Source organism: Pelodiscus sinensis, chromosome 10, assembly GCF_049634645.1.
Source record: "Pelodiscus sinensis isolate JC-2024 chromosome 10, ASM4963464v1, whole genome shotgun sequence".
NCBI lineage: Eukaryota > Metazoa > Chordata > Testudines > Trionychidae > Pelodiscus > Pelodiscus sinensis.
Window position 1 is genome coordinate 28704022 of NC_134720.1, and position 12713 is coordinate 28716734.

General features: G+C 41.4%; 1 protein-coding gene across 1 annotated transcript in view; it reads left to right on the forward strand.

Moving 5' to 3' along the window:
- ARHGEF26 (Rho guanine nucleotide exchange factor 26) overlaps positions 1-12713 on the forward strand; it is a 114789-nt gene that overhangs the window by 59308 nt on the left and 42768 nt on the right. Inside the window, exon 11 of the mRNA XM_075937745.1 lies at positions 8009-8163. Coding sequence (XP_075793860.1) covers positions 8009-8163 — 155 coding nt within the window. The remainder of the gene's footprint in view (positions 1-8008; positions 8164-12713) is intronic.

Below are 12713 nucleotides of genomic sequence, written 5' to 3' on the forward strand. Positions count from 1 at the left end.
ATGCTGAATAGTCCTTGGCTGAAAGGTCAAACATTTGTATGCTGAGAATAGCCGACGCTGTGGATGCTCAAAGAGCAACAGATACTATTGCTAATTATATCTCAGTTACTCACAACAAGCTTTAAAAAAAGAAGTAATCACACCATTAACACCATGCACCTGAGTTGCATATAAAAACCATGGTGCTCAGAGAGAAGGATTCTCATCCTCTCAGTGAAATCCTGCCTCTTGTTAAAGTTAATGATAAAATTCCTTTTGACATCAGTAGAGCAAGGATTTCGCCTCAACTCTTTAACTCATGAATTTCTGTGGAAGTGTTTAACCAAAAATGATATCTAGAAGTGTTCATTGGTCTGTTTCTCTCTGTGCCTCTCTCCCTCTCCCGGATTTGTCAGCTCTTGGATATTTTTGGTAAATTAAGATGCTCTATAGAATGTACAGTGCATTTTTAAAAGACATAAATGTCACTAGCTTCAGAGGGGTAGCTGAGGTAGTCTGTAACTGGAAAAACTTAAAAAACAGCGAATGGTGTAGCAGCACCTTAAAGACTAACAAACTTTGGATTGTACCCACGAAAGCTCATAATGCCATCTACATGGCTACGTCTACATTGGCCCCTTCTCTGGAAGAGGCATGTTAATTTCCAATTTCATTTAAAAATGAAAAGCCGGAAAAAAGCGTCTAGACTGGCGCGATCCTCCGGAATAAAGCCCTTTTCCGGAGGATCTCTTATTCCTACTTTGAAGTAGGAATAAGAGATCCTCCGGAAAAGGGCTTTAACCCTACTTCAAAGTAGGAATAAGAGATCCTCTGGAAAAGGGCTTTATTCCGGAGGATCGCGCCAGTCTAGACGCTTTTTTCCGGCTTTTCCCCAAGCCGGAGAAAAAGCGGCAGCCATGTTTATTTAAATCCCGCGGGGGATATTTAAATCCCGCGGGAGATATTTAAATCCCCTGCGGATTTCCCTATTCTGAAGTTGGAAATTAACATGCCTCTTCCGGAGAAGGGGCCAATGTAGATGTAGCCCATGTGTTTTGTTAGTCTTTAAGGTGTTGCTAGACAGTTCGTTGTTTTTTAAGTTTTTCCATAAATATCACTGTAAATCATTTTTAACAGTGGTAAAATACATATAATTTAGCAGAAAAAAAGACTGTTTTATTACATTCACAGCTATTTTGTCTGACACATTGTGTTTAATCATTTTAATTAGTTTAGCACTGTTAAAAAGGTTGCAATATGATACTGATATTTTTAAAATATTTTATTTTGAGTACAAATGAAGTTACAGGTGGTGTTGTTTCCTTTATCTCAGAGATCTGTCCAAGAAGTGTCAAATGTGATTTAAAAGGTTTATGGCGGCATTTTCAAAGCATCAACAATATATATATTTCTTCTTTGTACTTCAAAAATACAAAAATCTGTTTTAAATGTATAAGTGGAATATCATGCGCATGGTATGACATCAGTTCCCAAGAAGCCCTTCTTAGTAATGCAATGGCAAGACGTACCATTTTGTGTATGGTTTTAAAAGGTTATATGTTATAAAGGATATCTGTAACCTTATCTTAGCTAGGGAAAGTTCCTGACTCTGGAGACAAGCTTTTCAAAGGGTCTGCAAGCAGTTTTAATGACACATGCTCACTAAAAATAGAGAAAGAAATTGAGTGTGAATATTCATTTAAATAACAAAAACAAAATACAATTATTTAAGGTGATCACAAAGTTCCTAATAACCTAGGGATAAAATTCTCAAAAGATCTGGGTGACCGGCTTTTTAGATTTGTCATTCTTGAGCCTTCAAGTAGGGGAGTAATTTCTAGTTTTTATAGCCAAAAGGCTTTCAAAATTCCCTTGGAAATGGTTTTATTTTCACCACAAGAGATGTCCATAATTAGTTCTTGATTTAGGCAGAAAGTTCAATCTCTTAGACTACATCTACACTGTAGGCTTCTTATGCAAGAACTGTTTTGTGCAAGAGCACGTCCACACTACCGTGTGCTTTTGCGCAAGAGCATCCATGGTAGTGTGGACGCTCTCTTGTGCAAGAAAGCTTCTGATGGCCATTTTAGCCATAAGGGTTTCTTGCACAAGAAAATCATGTTGCCTGTCTACACTGCCTTTTTGTGGAAGAGCTCTTGTGCAAGAGAGCTTATTCCTCATGTGGAGAGGAATAACTCTTCCAGAAGAAACCCTGTTTTCCGACACTGTACTGTAAATTTACTTGCGCAAGAACATGCATGCAGTGTAGACACCTGGCAAATTTTTGTGCAAGAACAGTTGTTCTTGTGCAAAAAGCCTGCAGTGTAGACATAGCCCTAGTGTACTCTCTCCTAAAATGTATACTGTAATTTCCCCCCTCACCAGTTGAATGGGGATAAAAGCTACTTTAATTCTTTAGCTTTTTTCCCCCTAGAGTACCACTATGTGTATCTTAAACATGACTCCTTGGTGATTTAGACTTTATCTGTGGTTTGAGAGTTTGCCAGTTGGATTATAAAAGGCTGATTTTTCTTGGCATAATTTCAATACACTTTATTATACTGAGCCTCTTTGTAGTATATGGGAAGATGATGACATTCTGCATTCAACACTGCATATTTTTGACAAAAAATTATTGTTAAAAGTCAAAACAAGTGTTCTCTGGATTATAATCAGTTAGGGAAAGATGTGCTGAACATATTTGGCATAGAAATTTTTTTGAGATGTTGAGTTGATAGCAAATGGAAGCTTTAAGCCCTTTTAAGGTCTAAAATATATCAGTATTCTGGGGCTGCAATTCTTATCTTAAACTATATGTATTTTCATAAAATAATCTCTTTGCCCGCATATAACATTATTAAAGTTGTTACTGTGTTTCATTGGGTCTAACTTGTTTTGTGAAGCTTGAATAAACAAAGCATCTCCAAATAGTTTAGTGCCCTTTTTATGTACTTATTCAGCTGTTCGCCAGACTGAAGATTTAATTTTTAGTTGAGATTGAAGTATATTTATTCAGTGTTGTTCAGTTTCCGGTTTAATGTAGGGTATTGGGGAATTGAGAGGCTTTTTCCCTGCAAACAGATGAAAACATGTTGGCATATTTGTTTAGTTGAATCTCTGTCAGTTCCAGAATATCAAAAAGAGAAAGTAGGTGAGATCTTATCTTTAAATGGGCCAACTTCCTACAGCAGTTGGAGTTTTGGTCATTTCATGGAGAAAGACGAGAAGAGGTGTTTGCCTCAGGAATGGTGATTCGCATGATTCATGAGTTTTGATTGAGTAGGTTGAATTTCTGGTTGAAACTGATTTAAAATTTCAAGTCAAATATTGCTATGAAACTGGAAACTTAATTCTTTGATTTTGTAATGATGAAACTCAACACTTTCTGCAGCGCTAGGGAGTTTCTTATGAGTTTCATGTCCAAGTGCTGAACTACTACCTTTCATAAGTAAAGCCCTGCAACTCCATATCTGCAGCTGTGCTCATCTGCAAATGTGAATGCAGATAGCTGTGGCTCATTTTTGCAAATGCAGATGTGAGTTTGAGCAAGGTGACAGTACAATGGGATGGTTACTAATAAAGTGAATTATATGTTGTTGTTATAGGAAAAATTGAGAAATATGGTTTGTTTAGAATTACTGTAAAATGGTTACAGCTTTGGTTAGAAAACCAAACAGTATTTAATTCTGTTCTGTTGCATGGATGTAAATTGGAATAATCTCCATTTAAATACATGAAATTGCAGTGCTCTAAAATTAGCTTGATTTCACACTCTGGTCCACTGTCAACAACTGGAGCTTGGTTCACTGTCTGCTTGGAAAGTAGTGGTGTCATATAGGTTAAAGGAGTGCATAACAATATTTAGTATATTTATGACTTGAAAAAATAGTAGAAAACAGATTAATTAAATTAATGGGCAATAGAAAATTGTGGACACTTAAAAGGGAAGTTATCATTGAACAAGTTGCAAGTGTTGTTAATTGGGCAGAAATGTATGAAATTGAGCAAGAATAGGTGGAAAATTTTTGGATGCATATTAGTGTGGAAGAAATAAATACATCTTTGGGAATTAAAGCTAATAAAAAATTGTGAATGATTTCACAATATTTATATTTGTCACTAACCACTTTTTAAGCCTGAATAGTGCAAACTATATTCAAGACCTTGTCTTAGTTGATATCTATGCTCAGACACCACCATCCATCCTGTTACCTAGTCTTAATGAAACATCTGCTTGTGCCTTTTTCTGTATAGATCAGAGAAGTGTGTGAAATTTGCTCCTTGAAATTCATCTCAGGTTTAGTTTTCCCCACACTTAAAAAAAAGTTATAATTTTTCAGTTTCCTGATGTGTCCTTAGCATGAGTAGTGCCGACCCCATATTGATTTCTTTAACTTTTCTCTAAGCCTTTCCCAGTCCTTATTTTTACACTTTTACCCTCTTGGTCAGCTTTTAATAGGTTGAATGTAAGGGAGAGTATTAAATTATAATGATCTAAATCTTCGACTATATTAGATAAGAGCTCAGCACATCTGAGTAGAAGGGGATGTGTGTGGCTCTAAGCCAAATTTTCTTTCACTCCTCCTTGGCCCTCTTTCTGGGTGGTGTTAGGGAACAAATCAGCAGGAGCACAAGTCAGAGCAACCTAATTTGTGCTGGCTTATAATGGCCCCTTAGGACTATGTGTATTTTATGTGTTTCAGGGGAATCTCAGTGGTGATTTGGTTTGTCTAGTGAAAGCAGCTAGGAGGAGAGTAAGAGTCTGGTCCAACATCTACTGTATTTTATATTTGCTTTTATTAAGTTGTACAGCATAGGCAAGAAGGACACTTGGTAAACAATTTTTTTACTTCACTGCCATTAAAAGGCATATGCAGTAATAGATTTAATATGGAAGATGAAAGTTGTTAATTCAAAAACTATGGCTGTATTTAATAATTGTATCAGAGAGACCACAGCTGAAATATTTTATTCAGTTTTGGACATATTATAGAACAAGTACTGACAAATTGGAGACAATTCAGGAAAGGACAGCTAAAATAGTTTAACTCCAGAGAAATAAGATATATAACAAAAGATTAAGATGGCTGACAGGTGCTCAAAGAAACATTTTGTGAGCATGTAAAAGGATGCTTTAGAGACAATAGAAGTTAGTTGTCTTCATCAGTCAAATGTGACAAGACAGGTAATGCGTTTCAGCAACATCAAAGAAGGTTTAAATTCAGGTGTAGAGAAATTCAGTAGCTGAAAAATTGGACACTGGGAATAGACCAGTGAGAAAGCAGAGGGAGAAGGCAATCATAGAATACTAGGACTGGAAGGGACTTTGAGAGGTTATCGAGTCCAGTCCCCTGCCCTCATGGCAAGGACCCAGTACTGTCTCTAGACCATCCCTGCTAGACATTTATCTAACCTATTCTTAAGTATCTCCAGAGATGGAGATTCCCCAACCTCCCTAGGCAATTTATTCCAGTGTTTAACCACCCTGACAGTTAGGAAGTTGTTCCTCATGTCCAACCTAAACCTCCCATGCTGCTGTAACACTCTTCACAGATACCTAGGGGACAGCTTGGGGAGCCCACCTGAACTATCTGCAGATACAGGGAACCTGGTCCCAGGAGACTCGAAATTAGTTAAACATCCTGGTGCTTAGGGCCATAAAATTGGTCTGCATAGCATTTCTTCCTGTTCTGCGAAACTCCTGAGGGGAGACCTTCACAAACAGCACCTCCTCCATGCACTGTTAGAAACAAGCAAGGAAGCATTCATTTATCACCTCTTTCCCAAGAAGCCATCAGGCTGTGGAGATGGTGTCAACAGCAGGAGGTAAATCCTATTGACGTGGTACGTTCCAGGTACCAGTGACTATCTTGTGTGATACGCTCTCTTCAGGGCACCCAGAACTGTAAGCTGCTGTGTTACCTCACTGCCTGAGGAAGAGAGTTGTGTTGAAGCTTCAAACTCTGAGTCAGCTCCCTTCCTTATCACCTGATTTCTCGAGAGAGTATGAGTCTGAACGTTGCCTTACAGACAGCAGTAAGTGGGTGCCCGTTCCTGACTTCTCCAGAGATGTCGCTTTCCAGGGACCAGTCCCCCTCACTGGTCACTCCCAGAAATGTTGAAGTTTGCTGCCTCCGAAGAGACGGTTTACACGCCAACCTATTAGTTTAGCAGAGGACTTGCTCTTCAGTATAACAGCACTAAGATGGTTTTTAGCAAAGAATATAGATTTAAATGACACTAAGCAAGAGAAAAAAAGAGAAAAAAACAGACGTAGCAAACAAAAATGTGCTTTCCAGCGTCCAAGACTTAATTTTAACCAAACTACAATGTTTGTCTAAAAAAGTTTACTCAATGGCCAAGGCTCTTCTTTCTGTCTGTGAGACCTATTAGAAATATTCAGCTGGTCTCCCATATATCTTCCAGCCTATTCAGTCATCATATCTCAGAATCATGGTCAGGTATTGCATCCCAATCCACAATCACTGTCATTGTGCTTAATGGCTTGGATGTTGGCTATAGACAGACAGTGGTACTCTCTACAGATCCAAGAAATTCTCATACAGAGAAGGAAACCATTACTAGGCAATCCTACTTTAAATGGAAGAGATTTTCCATATGGGCAACTTAGCATAATTTAAACTGAGGAGCGCCCCTGAGGTTGAGAGACCTCAACTACATTCTGAGCCTAGTGTTTAACTTTCAATGTCCACCTTGTAACAACAGTGGCATGTTACATTTTGGAGTATCCATTTTCCTCCAAGCCTGTCTGCATACTATCCTCAAGACCAGACCCCCACATGGGACCTTAGTGTCATCATCCCAGAATTTGCAGGAATTTCCTTTCCATAGGGCTCCTCCACACTTCAAAGGCAAAAGCACCATGTGGAGCCTGGGATCAGCTGGGGACTCCCCAGCTGACCCCAGGCTCTATGTGGCACTGCTGCATTGAAATGCCATGGGGAGCCTGGCATCAGGCTCCTCACAGCATTTCAAAGTGGCAGCGCTGCACGGAACCCAGGGTCAGTGGGGGAGTCGCGAGCTGATCCCGGGTTCCATGCAATGCTGCCACTTTGAAATGCTGCATGCAGTCTGGTAACACCCCAGCTGGCCCCGGGGTGCACATGGCATTTCAAAGTGGCAGCGCTGCATGGAGCCTGGGGTCTGGGGCCAGACCCCAGGCTCCATGCAGCACAGCCACTTTGAAGTATCCCCTGCTCTCCCCCTCTTTCTGATAGAGGCAGTAAGGAGGTGGGGGAGTAACTAGTTGACTAGACAGTTGACTATCCGATAAGCATTTGTTTATCAGATAGTCGACTAGTTGTTCACATCCCTAAGAGAGACTGGTCTGGGACTATTCAAACACCATTTTATTTCTACCCTTCTTAAGACATTCACTTAGTTCTGCATTAAGTAGAAATATTCTGTTTGCTCCATTTCAGAGTGTGCTCAATTCCACCTTCTGTTTGTTCTTCAAATGGTTTTGCCAGATACAGTGAGAAGGTAGTGAATACCTCTAAAGCATCCACTATTAGCAAATCTCTCCTGTATTGTCATTATTTTGAATCTTGAAGTCCTAATTTGACACCTATACAGGTTGAACCGCTCTAATCTGATGCCGTCTAGACCTGACAGGTGCTGAACCAGAGAATTTGCTTGAACCAGGGGAAGTCAATATTGTTTAGCAGCATTACCAACACTTACACTGCTTACTGAGCTCTTAAAAGACATTTAGGGGTAAATTAGAGCTAAAGAACAGCACATAACATTAAGAACAAGGATTGTTGGCTGTAAACCAACTATCGGATGCCAGAAAATTTAGCCAGGTCCATTTATCATAGGTGTGGCCAACTCAAATCATACCAGACCACAAATGTTGCCAGAACAGAGTGCCAGACTAGAGAGTTTCAGTCTACTCATATTTCTACATTTTGAGTTTATTCATGCATTTTTCCAACTGATCTTGATACTCCTTTTTCTGATAAAATGCTTGTGATTTAGGATTAAAACATTGCTTTCTTATTTGTAGCCATTTCCACTGGTCTCCTCTTCCCGGTGGTTAGTAAAAAGGGGTGAATTAACTACATTTGTGGAAGACACTGGATTATTCTCTAAAAGGACCTGTAAACAGCAAGTGTACTTCTTCCTCTTCAATGATGTCCTTATTATTACAAAGAAGAAGAGGTAAGAGCTTCACCACTCTAAAACTGCATTTGTGTCTAATTCCTCGAATCACAGAGGCTACAGTGAATGTTGCATGAGTCACTTTGGGGAAATGAGAATGTAAACTTCCTGGCTTCAGGCTAAATTTGTTGTTTAGTATTTACCTTAAGTACAATTTACTGTTCCCAAGGCATTTTTAGATTATTCCTTTAACAACCATTTTTATGTGTGAGTGAATGAGGAAGATATGAGAAGAATCAGTGTGTATAATATGCTTGCAGCACAAAAACAAAATCTCATGTAAATGGAAACGTTGACTGAAAAAGCCTTAAGTATTGCTGAAACATCTAAAATGTTGTAGTCATACCAGTTTGGTATGTTGTGCTTCTTCAAAGAAGAAATGAATTAGAGAAGCATTTTAATTTCTCCATCAGGCCACACCCAGAATCTCATTGATTGGGGATCAATCAGAAATGATAATCCAGTTCAATAATAGTGACTCAAAGGCATACATTTTAGCAAGATAGATAAATATATAGAGTAGGAATCTCTCTCCATACTGTTCTTTTATGGAGAGTCTGTACCAGTATCCTGGAGGAAGCTGCTGGGATCACCACTACCACCAAATCAAAGAGAAGGTTGAGATCATACTTCTGCCTTTGATGGAATTTGTGCCCTCTGCAGATGCTGTTGTATTGTTTGACAGAGATTATTTGCTCCTGTAGTTAACAAAAATTGTTTTGAAGAGCAAATGTTTTGCTCTTGGGTTGATCAGATACACCACAAGTGGGTTTTGCCCACGAAAGCTCGTGGTTCTGTATATATTTTTGTTCTACTTTAAGGTACCACAGGACTACTCATTGTTTTTACAGATTAACACAGCTGTCCCCCTGAAACTATCAGGTATTTTTAAAAAGATTTCTAAAATCTTGAGTCTGTTCTTTAAATAGTACAATTGAGCATTATACTATGATCCTGTAGTTGTTTATGCATTTTTCAGAAACAAAATGTGCACACTTCCAGCAAAGTGCCACATGATTTGTTTGCTGCCTTAGCTCTTGGTTACATTCAAGTGAATAGATTTTCCCCCAGCCTGTTCTCTGTAGTATATACACTAGTGGGACATAAGGTTTATCACAAGTTACAGAGAACATTTTTATGAGGGCCCCTTTTTGAAACATTGGCAGCACATCACAGATTTGTATCACAGATCTTTAAACAGCATGTCTCTTCCTGTTCTCAGGGGACTAAAGTTAATATTTTATTGTGCTGGTAGCTAAGTAAACTTCTGAGTTTGAAAACAATGAGCAAGTCTACTATCTGTATTGTTACCTTGTTTATTGGTTTCCTGTGCAATAATTTTGGTTATCTAGCATCTAAGATAATTTTTTTGTACAGGCAGTCCCCGACTTACGCGGATCTGACTTATGTCGGATCCACACTTACGAACGGGGCTTTTCGCGCCCCGGAGCTCACGGGCGGCGGGTGTGTCCTCCGGGGCGAGAAAAGCTTCTCCCGGTCTCCCTGGTCTGCTGGGGGGGGGGGGGGGTCCAGCAAAGCCGCTGGACCCCCCCAGCAGACCAGGGACACCCGAGCAAAGCCGCCGCCTGGGGGTCCCGCTGCCTGGGCGGCTTTGCTCCCGGGCAAACGAGCAAAGCCGCCCAGGCGGCGGCTTTGCTCGGGTGTCCCTGGTCTTCTGGGGGGGTCCAGCGGCTTTGCTGGACCCCCCCAGCAGACATGGGAGACAGGAGCAAAGCCGCACAGGCGGCATCCCACCGCCTGTGCGGCTTTGCTCGGGGGCAAAGGAGCAAAGCCACATGGGCGGTGGAGTCCCTCCGCCTGTGCGGCTTTGCTTGGGTCTCCCTGGTCTGCTGGGGGGGACTCTCCCCCAGCACCCCAGGGAGACCGGAGCAAAGCCGCACGGGCAGCGGGGTCCCTCCGCCTGTGCGGCTTTGCTCTGGTCTCCCTGGTCTGCTGGGGGGGACTCCCCCCAGCACCCCAGGGAGACAGGAGCAAAGCCGCACGGGCAGCAGGGTCCCTCCGCCTGTGCGGCTTTGCTCGGGTCTCCCTGGTCTGCTGGGGGGAGAGGGGGCGCAGCTAGTGCACCCCCCCCCAGCAGACCAGGCTTTTGTTGCGGGACACCTCGGGTAGAGCAGCTGGGGTGCTGCCAGGTTGGTCCTGTGGGAACCTACTGGGCAGCGCCTCAGCTGTTCTGTCCCAGGATCCAGATTCAGCAGCTGTTGAAACTGATCAGGCTGATTCCAGGAAGCTGGGGGCAGAGCAACTCTGCCTCCAGCTTCCTGTAGTCAGCCCCTGTTCAGTTTCAGTGGCAGCAGCTGAATCTGGAGCCAGTTCCGATTTACATACAAATTCAACTTAAGAACAAACCTATAGTCCCTATCTTGTACGTAACCCGGGGACTGCCTGTAATAATTTTTTCTGTCCAAATTCTGGTGATGTTGATTTATAACATCCTCTAGCTGTTGGAATCTGTTATATCCCAGTGGTTCCATGAGTGATGGTAAATAAAATTTGATGTTAATCTTGGGGTTCATATGTTCATTGTACCTAGGCCTTTCTAAATAAATACATGAAATTGAAAATTATTGAGTTCTGTGAACCTACCACAGAAATTCTGATCGCAAAATGTCCTGCAAATGCAGACAGATTTACTAATTATATTATTTTATGCAATCTATTGTCCCTTAGGGTACGTCTAGACTACATGCCTCTGGCGACAGAGGCATGTAGATTAGGCTACCAGACATAGGAAAACGAAGCAGCGATTTAAATAATCGCTGCTTCATTTAAATTTACATGGCTGCCGCGCTGAGCCAACAAACAGCTGATCAGCTGTTTGTCGGCTCAGCGCAGCAGCCATGTAAATTTAAATGAAGCGGCGATTATTTAAATCGCCGCTTCGTTTTCCTATGTCTGGTAGCCTAATCTACATGCCCCTGGCGACAGAGGCATGTAGTCTAGACGTACCCTTAGTTGTACAAAGAAATATCTGTTTCATTAAGTTTTTCAATGTTAAACTTGAACTGACTTTTGCACATGTTCAAACATTAAATTATGTAATGACTGTAATAGCACTGTTAGTACAGTTTCTCAAGTTTTTAAGATGTAACCAGGGATATTTGGAAGGTGATAAACAGGTTTGATGTTATGTATTTATATTTGCACAGTTGGGTTTCTCCTGCATTTTTCACTGCTGCTATGCAAATCCTCTCCTGCACTCCTGAATTATAAGTTCTAATAATTCAACTGCTTGAAATTTTTGCTCTGTATCCCAAAGCTTATTTTTGCTTGCTATGGTTAACCATATTAACCATATTTGTAGAGCTCAGCACAAGGAGTGTTGAGGCCAGGATTGATGGTATATGTCTAAGTCGTTCACAGATAACTGATAAGCAGTGCTGGTACATCAGTGTTCAGCATGTAGAGCAGTACTTACAATTAGACTCCAACCTTAAGGCTGAAAGTGACTGTTGTGATCATCTGTCTAGTCAGACCTCCTGCACATTGCAGACCACAGATCCTCACCCTGCCTCTCCTGTAATAGACCCATAACCTTTAGCTGAGCCACTGAAGTCTCCAAATCTTAACGCAAAGATTTCACGTTCTAAATGTTTTACATACCAGAAGCATCATTAAAAGGACTGTGTTTGTGTGATACAGGGGAACAAGCACTCCAGAAAAGCATTTGTGCAATGAGATTTAGCTGTAAGATACTAAAGGTCAAGAAACCTCATGAAACTGTACATTACAGGCATGTTCTGCATAGGATTTTATGCTTTCATTCCAACAGTGCTTTACTAGTCACGTTCCTCCACAGCCTCTTAGTTTGAGTGCATCCTACATGTGTAATAAGACTTAACAGCCTGCCTCTACATTCTCAAATAGTTGAATGGGATTTAACAGCCCAATTCCCCTTGCTTTAATGGGCATCATATGGCCAAATCCCATGCAACTCTGAAATATTTTAGATGCATATGCATGATTGGGCTGCATAGCAGCATGATGTTTAAAGCATAAGTACATGTGCTTTCGGGGATCATTTAGAGCCCCATTAAATTCTCCATGTGTCACAAAGAAGCAGGAAATTCAGAGTTGCTTCAGCTAGGGTTGTAAGCAACAAGGGGAGGCAGAGGGCAGCAGGGCACGAGCTGGGAATCAGCTGTCCCAGCTTACCCACAGTCCCAGAAGCTGCACCTGTGCTTTTGAAATGTAGCAAAAGCTGCCCAAGGCTCTTGCTACGTTTCAAAGGCAGAGGTGCAGCAGTCCTGGGTTCCCTGCTGCACCTCTGCCTCCCCTTTTTCAAGTTCCCTGCTGTGCCTCTGCCTTAAAAATGTAGCAAGAGCCGCAGGCAGCTCTGCTATATTTCAAAGGCAGAGCCGCAGCAGGGGTAGCAAGCGTCCTCCTCCCTCCTTATTGACTAATTGAGTAGCTGTTGGAATTTCCATCAACTACTCGATTAACTGTTTAATTGAAATTTAACATCCCCAACTCCAGCATGCTTCTTCCCCGAGAGGTTATGGCACTGCAGTCTGCTGCAGATCAGTCTGGGG